Here is a 16,582-nt window from a genome sequence, read left to right on the forward strand (position 1 = left end):
GCTTGCATGCTCTCTCTGTAGTCGGAGCTCGCTTGCCTCTTGAACTTGTTGAAATGAATCTGTTGCTGTAACAAATAGTGGACATATCCTTCTAGTTTGAGTCACATTAAAGCCAAACAAAACAACATCTGCTGCTACTATTTAAAACCCCCGACACCTCAGAATACAGGAAGAGCCTCTGTGGAACGTTAGAGAGTAATTACTGGATATCTTTTACAAGATGTAACTAGAGCCAAAATAGACAATGCTCGTGACACCCAGCTAGTCCTCACTTTGTCCCAATCTGTTCTTTTCGATGTACAGCCCGCCTCCTCCCACCTGTCTCCCATTATTCTTTTCTAATCAGGCGTCCATGCCAATCAATTTTATCGCCATGACAACATTTTGCATGACGCCCCCTCCAAACACCGCCGCCACAGCCACCGCACACCCCTATAAACAAAAACAAAACAAAATAAATAAAAAAAACAGAAGCTGGATTCCGACAGCTCAGGATTGATGAGGGGGAGTCCTGTCAAAGGCCAGAGATTAGATTAGGAGTGAAGGAAACACACACACACACACACACACACACACACACACCACAGCTCAGAGGCAGCAGGTGCTTTTGGTTAAACCTTAATTACATGATCTCTGATTTCTCTAATTGATATGGTAATGACTATGTAATTAATGCAAAAGCAGAAATACCAGCAGCTCACCTAATGAATGGATTTATTTGATTAGATATCCTTCTGCATATTTATGCATGCTGGTAAACAGAGGACACCAAAATACAGAAAATGGTTATTTGGGGCGGTTGTGATAGTGTTGCTACTGATGAGAAGCCACTGCTACAACACTGATAGAATTTACACAGGTAGAAATTTGAGCACAAATGAAACTGCTAAAAAAAGAAAAAAAGAGTAAAACTTTAACTAAATACATTTGCTGCTTTGAACTGTAGCTCAAAGCAGCTGTAGCTGTAGACTAACTAGCACAAAGACTGTTTAAAAGAAGAGCAAAGGAGGCAAAGGAAGAGGAACTCCAGCCCTGTTCTCTCACAGGTAGGTGGTGCTATGGGGCTAGCTCACACTCACAGTTTATGAGCCACAGTTTGCATAAATGAAGATGATCATGAATGGTGCTGATGAGCACTCTCCAGTCTTCAAATCACCAAATATATGTACATATTTTTTATTCAAAGTCTACACGCTGCTCCAATAAATCCCAAAGCTCACAGACTCTGATGCCTTCACCCTTTCGTAGACGTATACACACTCAGCTATAACTTCACCGTGACATCTAGATGTGACCCAGCTGCATTTACTCTCTGCTTTAGCAGCAAACCTCACAGGGAGGGAGGAGACCGGATATTTGGGGAAAGATTCCAGTATGAAAAGTCACCTTCTGGGGATGAGAAATCATCTCTCCCGCTTACATCCAAACGCCCGCACTGCTCGCTGACTTTAAAATATGTCTCCATATATCTTCTCTTCATGTGAGATATCTGGGGGTCTGCTGCATGGGGTGGGAGGCAGGAAGAGGTCAAGTGAAAGCACATGTGGGCCCAGGCCAGGTCTGAAGAACGGAGACCTCGTGGTTCTCCATTTTTGTGTATAAGGTATAACCACACAACCCAGACACTCCTCTGGACGCTATTACACCTGTGTGTGTTTTTTATATTATTATACAACAATAATAATAATATTCATTCATATAGTACTGTTTGATTGCATTCATTTTTTTTTCTAAGAAGTTAGAAGTACTAGAATATAAGTAAACTAAATAAATCATAAAAGTGCGGTGAAACTGCTTTGGGTTTTTTCATCAAATTAGCAACTTAGATGATAAAACACTGGAACAAATGCTAAAAACTGGCGTGTTCTGCTGTTTCCTTTGGGTCTACAAACCTCAGCTTCTGTACTTGTATAAGTTTTCGGGGGACAATCTATTAAAACAACAACGACCACACAAAATAACATTTTACACTAGCTTAGCTTTGATTGCGCATGCCTCCAGTGTTGTAGCGCACGACGCGCTGGTTTGCTGAGACAGACAGGAGAAGACCTAATACCATTAATGAACGGTGGAGCGCTAGTTGGTTAACTAACTTACCTCTGAATAATGTGTTTCTTACGGGGCCACTCGGGCCACGGTTGATGGATGGCCTTACAGAAGCCGGGTCAATTAGCCAGGCTGGATTTCCCTGCATGTCGGCTGTAGACAGCACCGGGAGAGCTCCCAGCTCTGTCACACGGGCCTGGCGGTAATTAATCACCAGCGTGGGGCCTTCTCACCTCACACAGGCGCGCAAAAGCAGCCAATACATACGTTTGGTCCAAATTACATCCCCACTCTTCTAATCTGGCTAATTGTCAATAACGCACCCAGAGGAGACGAGGGATCGTTACATAAAACAGAGTCCGACCATCAAACGCGGACCATCCCCAACAACACGGAACAATGTACAGTAAGAAAAAAAGAAAGAAACCACGTTTTATTGTAGCAATAGCTGCTTTAGTTAGTTTATATTTGCTCAACAGTCTGCAGTAAAACTTCTCTGCTTTAATTACCTGAAGATACAGTCTGTGGGACAACCAGGTTGGGACACTGGTATCAAAATTCAATAACAGAACATCAAACACACCAACAACAGCGTTGTTGGTGTGTTTGATGTAAATGTTTCCATTAGTCAGGGTTTGATTAAAAGCAGCACATACAGAAGTTCTACATGGACTCAAAAGCAATGAGATGAAAATGACCGATGACCTTTAAAATGTATTCAAAACTGAATATTTTCTTAAATCAGGACCAGGAGCTCAGTGTCAGCATGACAGGAGGGACATGTAATCACTTTTGAATTGAAAATTGTCTTGGAAATGTCATTTTAGCTACAGCTCTCATCCCAAAAAGCTGTTTCTCTTTCTCTCTCCCTCACACACACACACACAGGTAGACAGAGCACAGATTGAGAGGCAGGGACAGAGACGTCACTCTGTGTTCACAGCATAAACTCCTGTGGTCTGGACAAAAGCAGCAGGCTGGCAGATGAGGTTTGTGTCTGGGGGCAGGGGAGCAGTGTAGCACTGCTGTGCTTTGTGTGTGTCTGTGCACAGTGTGCGTGTTGTTCTTATGAATTTGTGCATGTGTGTACGTCTGAGCGTGTGTGTGTGTGTGTGTGTGTGTGTGCATGCATTTATGTGTGTACCTACATGTGAATGCACACGTGTGTGTATTTTGTTGGGGGGGGGGGGGTTGGTCTCATGGGGCAGCTCTGTGTCGGTCCCATCTGCCACCCCACTCTACTGACACCCAAGGGAATGGCAGAAGGGGTGGGGGATTCATTTTGGAAAAAGGAATCGGGGTCCAGTGGTCTAATGGGCAACAATGCTGGTTTTACTGATGGGCCAAAGGCAAAGGACACTGACTGGGTGTGTGGAAGCCAATCTACCCATCTATTTGACAAAACAGTGGGCCACCCCTGTCAAGCGCTGCCTCAGCCTGCCTAATAAGGCACGCACACCCATGAAATTATGCCTTATATGAGAAAGGGGTGTATATTTTACACACATGCACACATAGACCTGGGGCTAATGTCAGCCCTAATGCATGGCCACGCTGTGGCCAGAGGGCTAATTGGGTATATAAACACAAACACATCCCTTGAGAGGGAAGAAGGCAAGGGTGCATTTTGTGCTCACTCTTTTGTGAGGGTGACAGTACTTTAACTAAAACAGCAGTATCTATAATAAAAGATGACGCAGTTGCCCTCTAGCAGTTATGCTCATTTGCAGCTGTGCTCTGAGTGTAATGTGGAATGACTTGGTGGCAGGTGGCATCTCATCCTGTCTTTATCCAAATTGTGATCAGGAAACAGTAAATGGTGCTGCCGCACTCGCATCAGCAGCAGCAACAACATAACAGTCTCGTGGAAGAGCAGCATATGGCTCCTGCACCACTGGACAGAAGGAGCACTCAGCAAGATGAATGCTGAGGTGCTGGCAACAAAGCTGACTTTAACTTGTCAAATTAACAGCATATCAAAGGAGAGACAGCAACAGGGAGCGATGATGAGGAAGAGGCAGCTGCAAGTGCTACTTGATGGTGACAAAGACTGCATGGTGACTTGCAGAAACATCGACTCGCTGCTGAGGTCAGTGTCAGATGTTTGAAGTCGGCGTGTCGCTCACTGTCACCGAACAGAGTTTTTGAAACGCAGTTCGACCATATGTGCTCAGTACAAACACACACGGCACATGCAGACATGCATGCGCCGGGTGCTACCCTACCCCCTCACTGCTTTGAGGGCTATGTTAATGAAACAGTTGCTGTTTCCTGGCATAACATTAATTACCCGATCAAAATAGAGTGGGTAATTAACTGCCCTTCTTTACCAGTGCTAATTACATTAACAGAGAAGGGCCATTTGAGGGAGCAAAAGAAAGGGGAGAAGGAAAGTAGAAATACAGCGGTACCACGCAGAGGCTGAAAAACAAGACAGTGAGGCAAACGCTTGTATGTATGTTTTAAGAGAGAGAAAGAGACAGAGAGGAGGAGGCCTCATTGGAGGGAGACTCATGTGGTTCTCACTTGGGCCCCCAGAGGCTTGGTCCTCAGAGAAAAGCAGGCTTATTGGAGAGAAGAGAGATGGAGAGAGGGGGGTGTTGTTTATCTTGACATGCTCTACTCAGTCTTTAACGCTCGCATCACAATTAAGATGCTGCGGCTCATCAGCTATGTATACAAAACAGTGTAACAAGCTGCACGGGCACACAGGTGATGGGCGCAGTCAAAAATAGATTCAGCACAACCTTGAGTTGTGGAGCACTGTGGTAAAATCTTAATGTCCAGTAAACTGTCTGATAATCCAGTGTGTGTGAAAATGAATGCCAAGACAGTTTACAATTTAACGCAGGGCAAGAAACAAAGCAGCTTGTATCAACATCACACCTTTTTTTTTTTCAGTATCCATTTTATTTGGAGCACAAAATATAATTACACCTTGAGATATACAAATCACATTTGCAACTATTTTTTGTATCATTTCAAAGAAAGATGGCTTCAAAAACATAATATTAAATTGCTAATAATTTTTAAATAAATAAAATTAACCAAACTCTAAAAACAATTTTGCAAGAGTCATCTGTTCTTTGTGTTCTTTGTTTTTCGAGTCCTGAGAATGCAGTTTGTGTCATACTGAAAAAAATGTAAGTAAGGAAGTACAAGTAAAAACAGAATGATGAGGGTCAGTGAACATCTAATACGCCCGCTTCTTTTCTTTCTTTTTGAGCATTTGTGCTTTTATTTACCGTACTGCATAGTGACTAGAGACCTGTACAGGGCTGAGACATTTAACATGGATGTGTAAAATGTAAAAGTCACAGTCGTATATATTTAAATTTGTAATGTGAAGTGAAAAAGTACCAGGGCATCGGTGTAAGAGAGCATGCATTTAAAGTGAAATTAAAAAGGGATAAGGCTAACTAACATTTCCTTTACACAAGGAGAATCACCTTCTGCAACATATATATCATTATGCAAGATCCTGCAAACTGGGGATGTTTACTTAAAAAAAACAAAAAACGAATTCATCTTCTATGCTGATCATTCATCAAATTCATTAGTAACCGCTGAGATAAATTCATGTCAGTAACAGCTGGAAAAAGTATCACTGTATAAAAACACGTTTATATTATTACCTAAACTAACAATAATAAGTTAAATTGCTTGTTTTTAAATAAATCAATATATGAATTCCTTTAGTAATAACCCTTGAGACAAAGAGCTCTCCCTTGAAAAACCGTAACGATCAGAACAAAAAATAAAGGGTTTGTTTTTCTGGAATGTAAATTGTCTTCAAAAAGTCTACTACAAAAAAAACCTCTCACTAACTCACAGACGGTTTACACACATGCCGTTTAACGTGTCCATACGCAGACAGAATAGCACCCTGCTTTTTAGAGCTGCAACTTTTTATCTGAGTTGTCTGTCGTCCATCAGTGTTCAGTGCTCTCGTTGTGCGTCCTGTAAAACTCTGGCCATGGTTTTGCGCAGGTGTTGAGGAAAAAAGGTGAATACTGCATGTGATGGTTGGTCAGAAGTCAACACAGATGCTTTTGAAGCTTGAGGTGAAATTCAAAGCAGTCTTCATCTGTTTCTTTTCCGAGGCTTCATTACACACACACACGTACACAGCCGAATGTGGTCCAGTCTAGTGCTGCTTGCTAAGGATGGTCTCTGTGGTTGTGGGTGGATTATTCTCCTCCGTGTCTGCAGTGGATAGCTGGTCTTTGGACATTTTCATACCCCGTGCTGTTCATCCAGACGGATGAAAAAGGGACTAAGAAAAGGCGAGCATACGGGGTTGGGGAGGGAAGATATACAGTACATGGTCGCTAGTGATCAATTTTCCATTCTCCCTGCCCTCGTAGTGCCAAAAGAGGGGCTAAGTGAAGCAGTGGTCTGGGGTAGATTGGGGGTGCTTTGCTACATCGGGGGAACAACCAGGCCCGTCATTGCTGGAGAGAAAAAAATATACAAAATCTATGATTCGACTCAGTCAGCTCTTGCATTATTCTACATCCAGCAACTGTTTTCTGTCTTGTTCAGTCAAAGCTTTCGAGTTAGTACAAGGGGTTAGACTGCATTCATAAGTTCAGACAGGGGGGTCAGATAGTGAGTTGGATGACTACCTCTGAAGCTGTTCCCCCCTGAGGCGGGGCAGGCAGGGGAGGGAGAGCCTTGGGGCCTGAGGACGGGAGCAAAAGCACTCTTCTGTTTAGCAGCAGACGGGAAGGAGGAGAAAGGCAAGAGAGAAGATGAGGAGCTGGAGCTTCCTGGTATAGTGGGGCTAGAGGGCATTACTGTGGAACAGAGAGCAACAGTCAACTTTAAGCCTGAAAGTCATAACACATCTGCTTTGTTAAGTTCATTAATGAACACTTGAAGATATTTAGAAAGTTTTTAAGATCTTACTGTAGGGAGAGCCAGTGGGGGAGGCACTGTTAAAACCAGGAGATCCAGGAACACCTAGACTAGTCATGGGAACTGTCCCATAGCCTCCAGTCATCCCTCCACTAGTGCCATAGGTTGACTGCTGGGGAGTTGAGGCTGACGGGTAACCCCTTGGAGACAAACTGCTCGAGTTGCGAATGTAACCTGGAGGGGCCGTGGAAAAGTTGGGTTACATTTGAGCTTTATTAGCTTCAAAATCAAACGTGAAGGATGACTTAAGGCTCAGTTTGCTCACCCTGGCTGCTCTGTCCTGGCTCTCCGATGCTCACACCCAACTGAGAGGGATAGGAGCCCAGGCCCATGACACTGCCGTGGGCTGGTGAGCTGGGCAGTGCCTGCAGCTGACTGTGAGGACGGGGAACACTGTAGAGCGCCTCGGCAATGTCAGCCGCTCGTTTCAGTAGCATGTCCTACAGGAGGGCAAATAAAATAGAGAGCAATGGGTCAGGCTCACAGACATATAATGCAGTTTGGCCAACATGTTATTGCTGTTAATTAATATATCTTTAGCTTGGCAGTAAACACAATATCTAATATCTAATTAATGTCTAAAACTGTGAATGTCTCCGCTACACCCAATTAGCCCATTAGCTACAAGTTTCATACGGTGTACCAACCGTGCAGCTGACAGTTTTCTGACTCATACTGGTGCCTTCATGAGTTTTCATTTCATGTGCAAACTGAGAATCAGCAGCTGAACAGCCACTTGACATCCACAATCTAAAATTGTACTTTTTTGCAATGTTTTTTAATCTTTTAGCTTTCTGAGTGCCACACCTCTTTGGAAGATGCAGTCGTTATAATGAAATGTTGGAAACCATCAGTCATTTACATTAGAAATTCAGTCTATAAATCAATGCTAATTGTTAATATGTAAAAAATACAAAATCACAGTCACATGTGTACATTATTCTGGGCTTCAATACAATATGTAAAGAAAATTTCCACCAAACCTGATTACTGTGTGGATTTCCATACAAAGCTTCCACAAGATCTGCTGCTCTTTTCAGGAGGATCTCCTGCAAAAAACAAAAGAACAAAAACCAAATTGAATACAATAACCTCTTTATGACATGTGCACTGTGGTTTGAAAGATAATCGTAATATAGTAAGGTCATATATGTAGCTTTCTCTCACCTTAGCTAGTTTCTCTGGGTCACCAGGGTGCCGAGGAATAACCTTCTGAAGACGCTGAAAGCCATAATCTATGGTTGGTTCATTAAGAGCTAAAAAAGGAAGGACAAAGTAAGTCAAAATCAGTCTCAGTTTAAAATTCTTGTGGATAACATGGACAAATAGAGCACAATGATGTGTCTACATACCTGTGTAGATAAAGCGCCCGGGTGCTCCTTTGCAGAATTGCTTAGATTTATAAGACAGTGTGACTTCCACAACCCCGGGAATGTGTCTCGGAGGTGTCTGGACACGGATAGCGTGTGGTGTGATCAGCTGGGGAACAAACACAGAAACTGTGTCACAAAATGATAAGAAATTCAACATGAGGACTCCAGCTAAACATTGGTTATTTATTTCTGCTCCTTGTAAAAAAAAAAGACTATATATAAAGATTGACAGAGACATATTATGTCAGTGAAGAAGAATTTGAATCGTTCTTCTTTGTAATGACCAGCGGGGGATGTTCAGGAGAACGATCCAGCTGAACAGAGGCCTAGGAAGCAACTTTAATTCTTCCTTCATTGATGAGGTCAATAATAAGGTTCCTTGTGCATCTGTGGTCACTATTGCTAGTTTCAGAGTATGCTTTAGGGAATGACTACTCACTTGCTTGTGATATCTGGATTTCAAAAATCAAGAGCATGGTAACAGCCAAAAAACCCAACTAAAGGCTCCAGAGCTGTAGACCCAGACCATGGTGTGTAAAAAAAATCAGTTCAAGGTTGGAAACAACCTGCATAAGCTTGTTTGAAACTACATACAAGGCCAGAAGTCCTGGTCACGAGCCATGCACATGACTTTTACTCATGGTCTGGAGCTCAAGTCAAGTGTAGCTGGACTATTTTTTAGTTCAGTTTTCAAAGTGAAACTGGCATTTGGCCAGGAAAAGACACACAAGTGGCAAATTTCAAGCCATCAAAAAGTGGACTACTATCATTAGCTTAACCTCTTAAGCCCCAACCCCCCCTGATACGGGGGCAAAAGGCAGGAGATCAGTTAGGCTTGGGGCTTAAGAGGTTAACTCTGTGACACCCTGGTGACATTTGTCATGCTATGACAGCTGCCACTGGCATTTAAAGAAATATCCTCACCACCGTGTCCTGTAAATGTTCAGGCTACTTCTACAGTGCACAGTCTAATTTTCAGTACACAATCTAATTTTGTGTAGGCTGCACCTGAGTAACTGAAATAATGTGATAAAGCATAAGTTTTCATTTTTAAATATCTACCACCATTAGTGTGATGTTATGAAGATGCTCTTACCTCGCTCCATACGAGCATGCTTCCAAACACCACTTGTAGCCCGTCAAAAAAGTTCTCCCCAATGACTATGACCATTGCACCACCGGTGGTCCAGCCCTCACTCGGACTGATGGCTTTGATACATGGGGTAGCTAAACAGAAGAGCAAAGCAAGATTCACTTCAGCGGTTTCAATACAGGATGTTCAGCAGTTGAGAAAAGAAGATGTGCAACGGAAGTGGAGATCTGATGAAGACTGTTTTAAAGATGCTCTGTAGTTCAGGATTGTGCAAAACAAGTTCTAAGATAAAGTTACAAAAGCTAAAAGCATTAGTGCCTGAATATTTCAACTTAATTTTGTTTACGATGTGATTTTTATCCACAATGAACTCGAAGAGCACATTGGAAAGATATACAGTGTAGGTCAGCAGACACAGCAGCTCAAGCAATGGACGTTAAATGAAAGAGATAAAAACAAATCTCTATTAAAAAATAAATACGTTATGAAATGTATTTATGCACAGAACCGGAGTAAATGTTCTTGGTTACCTTTGACCACTGTTCAGATAAATAAGTTGTTCTTAGTTGAGATGTGATGTTGAAGATGGAGATCCGTTTCCAGGTCTACAACTGTAAACTTTGTTCTCAGGCTTACAATAAGATGGTCTCCACTTATATACGCATTTTCACTTTGTGGTTCTACAAAGCATTTTGAAGTGTGTTTCTCCTTCACTGTTTAGAGACTAACAGCACCGTAGCTGCAACACAAGGTGCTTGCCTGCCCTGTGAAACAGACTGGGTTTTGATAGTCTCGCATATGGAGCAGTAAGATATCAAACCACCAGCTCTGGGAGGAGTAATTTCACTTCATCACCTAAGCCTTGGTCACCCACATAGCACATTGTTTATTAGAGATGACAGCATTATCTTGAGTTGAATATTTTAGGACACATTGACAAGTATGGAATAAATGCTTTAATTAGTTCAGTTAATGACCTCAGCAGTTATGTTTGATATACCACGGTGATTATGATCGGACGTTATGCAACTCGAGTACCTGCTGTTCCCTTATGTTCTGTGGATGAGTGTGTCTTATGCTTCTTGTGAGTGATGCAGCAGACATGTAACACAGAAAAAAAAGGTACGGTAAATGAAGTGTGACGCGATGGCGTAATTGTCTTACCATATTCCATCGTATTCTCGACAGACTCGCCTGGCTCCAGTCTTCGAGCTCTTCTGCCATGTTTTGAGTTGTTGTGGACAAACATGTTGTCAGACACGGCTAGGACGTGACCGTCTACACTCACAGTGCTGCACAGGACCACCTGAAAGAGAGGAAAAGAGCCATGAGGAAGATACATGAGCGTCTATGACCCACTTAGACAGCATGCTGCGAGTCACAATCTCAGGTTACGACAGTAAAATCCCTGAGCAACGATTTGTTTTAGTGTACAGGTGATAGTCATATTTCTTAATAGGTAATGTGACATCCCCAGGATCTCCATAATATGTCTGCATTCTGGGGATGACACTGTTCCCGCAAGCCTCCACTCCCCCATCAGGTCTCCATATGGCCTCTCCTGCACTAACTTTTTGATTCATAGAGCATGCAGCAGGCTCATCGTTGTCTCCTCGTGATCCTTCAATGACAGCAAACATATGGACCAAATCTCCCATTTTAGCCAGCAGTTAAGGTAGTGGATGATATATTGTGACCCTAATTTGATTTTCTGGTCTCAGCATGTGTGTGTCCCTTCCCACATCATGAGGATGACATACAAATAATTAATGAGAAGACACTTTTCTCTTTGGAAAAATTATGAGTGTTGATGCTAATCCTGAGCGCAAAACTGAGTTTCCGCATGTTTATGAACATTTTTTGACAGTTAAAGGGAGAAGATCAATGAGAAAAGAATTTGAATAAACCATAATGTTTTTATTTTTATTTTTTTGTTTATTTTTTTTTAGATATGTCAGAAAAGATCAATCTTTTTACTCCCTTTGAAATAAACACATGGCAGTAATTTTACAGGTGAGGGAACACGAGGAGGGAAAAAAGGAGAAAAGGCATATGATCCATAGGTGGTGGAAAAAGAGGGGCAGCTATAGGAAAATAACTGTAAATTATCGATCTAGCGTCAGACTCCTGTCCAGCTCCGATCACCTTTTAACCCGGAGATGACAGTCTCCAAGTGCCTGCGTGCTCATAACTTCTCAGCGTGTGTCACCTCGCAGGGGATAAAGCAAAAATGGTGCAAGACAGCAGGACGAAGACAGGGAAGGGACAGGGGGTTTGCTGGGAGGAGGAGAATGCCAGACAGAGGCCGCTGCTGCTGAAAGACGGCAGAGGAAGTGAGGCGGGAGCGTCCCAAGTGACCACTTCCTGGGTCACGGAGCATGACCTCCTCCATCTGGAGCCAATCACTCAATTCTTGACAACTTCCTGAAACACCTCAACCTATTTCCTGCACTCCAGCACCCCCACGACCAAGCCCCCCTCCACATATCCAACTCCTTTCACTTGTCTTTCTGTCTTGCTGTCTTCTTATTGATTTTTAACTTTCACCTTTAACTCCCACCTTCGTGTTTTTCTCTGCATAACCTCTCCAAAGGAGGAGTTTAAGGTAAAAGTGTGACAAGAAAATTCAAAAACAAAATCCTCTATCTAAATTAGAAGACACGAGGTGACATTCTCATTAATCCAAAACCTTTTGTTTTTTAGTGCCACGTTCCCCACTTCCATGCAAGCACACACTCACACACTTGCTGGTTTTCCTCCGTGTACTTGTACCTGAAATCTCCTCATATCCCTTGGGTTTCCTGCTGTCTTCAGACAATTCTGGTTACATTTCAGGAAAAACTTCAAGAAAAACCTGCAAAGGTAAATACAAGGACACATGTTTGTATATTAGCAACAAAAAAAGCATCACACAAAAGAATCTTGATCACGTTTGTGATTATTTGCTACCCTGTAACAAACTGGCAGTCTAAGAAGACGCTAATTATTTTTCCGAGACAGGTCTTGTGTGTGTAAGGTTGTGCGGATGTGTGCGTCTCTGCTCTGTACACATCTGATTACTGTTCTGTCTTCAATCCCAGCTGTTTAGTTTAATAATAAAGTCAATGTTATTACACTTTAAATCAAGTAATGAGATTTTGAAGCACAGTCCAGTGAAACAGCCACGGTGTTTCAAAGTACACTGGAGACAGTGATGTATGCCAGGAGACTCAAGGGACCGTGGTATCCCACAATGCCGTATTTGAACCCCCACATGGGAATGGAGAGGGAAATGAAGTACAGACAACTATAGAGAAAGTGAAACGAGGAGGTGGGAAGATGGAAGGTAGCGATAGAGGCACAGGCACTAGTATGGACATGAATTTTGTTTTCAAGTATATGTGTCTCATTACGTATGTGAGTCTACTTCTGGGTGTGATAGACTGTGCAGACACAGAGTAGGTGAGAGAGAGAGAGAGAGAGAGAGAGAGAAAGAGGTGCTGATAGCCTCTGCTGCACCAAAGGAAACCTGAGAGAAAGGTGGAATAAATAGGAGAGAGGGAGACTGTGGAGAGAGACTCCAAATCCCAGGTGTACGCAGTTCGGCAACATAGCCCGCTGCCATGGCAACGCAGCTCTGCCGCAATCCCAAAGTCCCCATGCTGAGGCAAAGACAGCGGTGGGAAAGAAAAGGAAACAACAAGAACACATTCCATCACTGAAACCCAGCGCGGAGCCAGGAGAGAGACTTGGCGAGGTGAGAGGCAGGAAAGTATATAAAGAGGACAGGTGCAGACAGGGCTCAGGAGGTGGAGGACTTAAAGAGAGGACATGTGTTAAAATACAATAAAATAGGAATGAGCTTTGCGCTGATGCAGGATTGTGATGTAATTACGCTTCTTCACTTCACAGTAAACACATCTGCCACATCTCTGCCGTGTCTGTGAGAAACACACCCATTAGCACTCCAATAAAACAAAGAATAGCAAAGCAGAGAAAAATGTTGCACAAGGATGCAACGTATTTCTTTTGGGGGGTTTTTTAGTTTGGGGGGGGGCTCCAATCCCACCCACACTGTGTTTTCTGCAAGTATAAGTCATCTTAATGTAGAGCGGTTGTTTGGAGAGGAACTTCATATTGGCCCCATGGCCCTGAATCCTCCCATCGAATACTAATCTCTCCCTCATTCTGTCAGTTTTTACTCGCTATTCTTCCATCACTCGCTCCAACTTCCTCCCTTGCGAACAGGACCTGGCTTCTAACTCCGTTCCAACAGTGTGTCCAATATTTCTTGATTTGAGCTATTTCGTCAGAGGACAATCAATATTGTTGTTGGCAGAGGGCGATTGCAATTTATCACTTAGATCTTAGGCCTCCAAACTCAAAGCTATGCTCAGTTTGGGGTGGAAACATGTAAAAGGGCACATCTGCAGGATTTTAACATACATGCAGCAGTACATGTATGTTAAAATCCTGCACAGGCAGAGTTTTAAAGTCTGGTTCTGGACTCTACAAGTGGACAATAATCAAAAGTGTCCCGTTTCATTTTACTGTGTCTACTGAAGGTGATACAGAACACATATTGATTATGTCCGGGCCAATGCTTCTTACACTGTGACTCATTTAAAGGAATATAGAAGCCTTATGCATTAACCATTACATCACAGGAATCACATTTCTGGTTCAGTAAGCAGGTCCATTGTATGCCTGTGGTTTGATAACACTGGTTTCCTCACACAATCCAGTCGTAATCACTCACTTGACTGACTGACATGATAAATTTCTGCTGTAGTGATGCATCAGATACCAAAATCACAACCTAATTCAAAGGCTGTCTACACCGATCTCAGGCTTTGTGCACTTTCTGAGGGTTCTTGACCTTGTTTGTTGACTTCTTCTCATCATTCCTTGTTTGTATGACACCGGATGCCTCACACATGCACGCTCACAACCACACATCCGCATGCATGCATACATGCACACTCTAATACACTGACACACACCCCTCTGCTCCCCTCCCAAAAACCCATTGAGTCAACTTTTCACCCCCCCCAGTTCGGACGCACACAGCTGCAAATGCTGAAATTAAAGCGAGACATTGACGCATATATTAGCATGCATTAGCCGCTTCCCCCTGCCCACTTAACATGCAAATCTCCCAGCCCCGTCGCCTCGCACCTTCTGCCACACATTCATTTGCTGAATTATAATTAGACTAATCTTGCATAATTAATAAGAAGTCGAGGACCCTCTGTTTTTATCCCCTCCTCTATTGTGGTTGCAAAAGTTTAATATTGCTGTTGTTTGTTTTTGTTTTGGTAATGTAATACACCCACACACCTCCCCGTGCACACAGAAGAGACGAAGAGAACACGCTAAGAATTGGAGGTGATCCTCATGTCACAGGGAAATTGCAGAGAAAGGCTATTTTCAAAGAACTCCACCAGAGTTATCGTGTTTATATTTAATAGCTGCCTTGTTACACATCCACAGATTATACTGCTCCATAAAGCAGGTGGAAAAGAGAGATCCTGTTTTTATTAAAACACTGTCAAGTGGGTAACACAGTGCAAATAAAACTAATGGGAGGTATGAAACAATTTTTAAACTGTCTGCCTCAATAAATATTTGTTTTAACGACTGACAATTGAAGAAGAACTGCAGACTATAAGATAAAGCATTATTGGTAATCTTGTAAAAATGTATTTTAAAAATAAAACTTCTTAGATTAAGATTGCTGTTCCACATTAGTGGCAAATTTCACCCTACAGCATGCTGCAGTCAGCTATGAGAATCAAGTTTTATCTTCTGCAGCGTCTTCCCTCCACAGACACGCTTAAAACAGGAAACACAAACAAAACATAGAACCAAGTCTTAAACTTTGGGATCATTTTACACTAGACCGCCACAGGGAGTGTGTTTTTTTCTTTTCTGTCTTCACTTCTAAATCTCTGTCAAGGCCTCCAGTCCCTTTGTCTACATCTGCGTCAGTTCCCAAGACTAAACACAGACCTCGCAGCATGAGGTGGGCATCCCAGGAGTGACAACTTGCTTTGCTAAAACTAGATCAGTGACCAAACTCCAAGTCGTGACACTAAAAACAATAAAAGAGTAACAGTTTTTTTTTTAACACGTTTTCATTCTTTACTATGCTTGGTTTCACATTCCTCAGTCGATTTTAGCATCTGTTACACATGTAAGCATTGCCCTGCTTTACACATGGCCTTAATCATCCAGTGAGCACCTAAGCACCAAAGGACTTAACAAAAATTTTCATAGGCATTCATCAGCACTAATCACTGTTGACATAAACTGCCTTTTCACATAGTCGTAAAACACATCACCCACTATGCTCGCTGTAAATGAACTTTTACTGGTTGCAGTGGCTCTTCAAGCAATCTGATTCAAGCGTGGCTTTAATGAAGAGTTCAAATTAGCCAGGAGCACAGAAAACACTCCGACTCTCACTTTCCTGGGGTTGGCTTTAGTTTTCTAATTTTGGGTCAGTGCAGCAAAAGTGACAAATTTATGCTTTAATCCAAATATACGAGAGGAGAAAACTTAAAGCAAACTATGGGGAGGGGGTGACTGTCATCATTTTTGCTCAGCAAAAGTGGGATCCCTGCTGCTTGGTGAGAGGCGAAAAGTGGAGACGGAAAAAGAGACGCTCTTCTTCATCATCTTAATAAATGTAATTTTTGACCCAGTCTGTAATCCCTAATATTCAAACTAAAAAAGGCTGCAAAATGCAAAAAAGATGAAGAGGCGGCCGCGGAGGAAGAGAGGAAGAATGTCGACGTCCTGTATGCAGGGCCATCACTCATCAGACATCCCCTCCATCACCTCCCCACCGCCACCCTGAAAAAACAAAACAGTGTCCTGACATCGTGGTGGAGGGGAGCTGAAAGGCGGGTGGGGAGGAGGGGAGGAAAATTAGGAAACCAGATGTGAAGCATTAAAACATACTGACATGCTGAGGGCCTTCCTCTGCCACACTCACACACTGAGAACACTAACTCGTACAGCAGGCTAAGATACATGCACGCATGCATGTGTATGTCTCACACACACACAGGCCATAAAACAACACACACGTACACATGCACACACAAAGACAAATACTGACTTGAAAGCAGCCATGTGTGCACAATCAATCATGCAGAATTATCCA

General features: G+C 42.8%; 1 protein-coding gene across 2 annotated transcripts in view; it reads right to left on the bottom strand.

Annotated features, from left to right (window-relative positions):
* Positions 1-4,963: 4,963 nt before the first annotated feature.
* The window catches only part of ebf2 (EBF transcription factor 2), a 28,456-nt gene continuing 16,837 nt past the window's right edge, over positions 4,964-16,582 (bottom strand). The window contains exons 7-16 of one of the 2 annotated variants that reach the window (XM_085294435.1): positions 12,205-12,286; positions 10,597-10,738; positions 9,436-9,566; positions 8,319-8,445; positions 8,134-8,222; positions 7,950-8,015; positions 7,232-7,406; positions 6,958-7,140; positions 6,675-6,845; positions 4,964-6,500 (exon numbers count right to left, since the gene is read on the bottom strand). In XM_085294435.1, coding sequence (XP_085150561.1) covers positions 6,469-6,500; positions 6,675-6,845; positions 6,958-7,140; positions 7,232-7,406; positions 7,950-8,015; positions 8,134-8,222; positions 8,319-8,445; positions 9,436-9,566; positions 10,597-10,738; positions 12,205-12,286 — 1,198 coding nt within the window. In that variant the 3' untranslated portion in view covers positions 4,964-6,468. Of the gene's footprint in view, positions 6,846-6,957; positions 7,141-7,231; positions 7,407-7,949; positions 8,016-8,133; positions 8,223-8,318; positions 8,446-9,435; positions 9,567-10,596; positions 10,739-12,204; positions 12,287-16,582 lie in introns of both variants that reach the window. The other variant, XM_085294434.1, reaches the window with a different exon arrangement.

The sequence above is a fragment of the Mchenga conophoros genome, linkage group LG12 (genome assembly GCF_057382185.1).
Source record: "Mchenga conophoros isolate Kocher_MC1m ecotype Shallow Benthic linkage group LG12, M_conophoros_male_GT1.1, whole genome shotgun sequence".
In the NCBI taxonomy this organism is placed as follows: Eukaryota; Metazoa; Chordata; class Actinopteri; order Cichliformes; family Cichlidae; genus Mchenga; species Mchenga conophoros.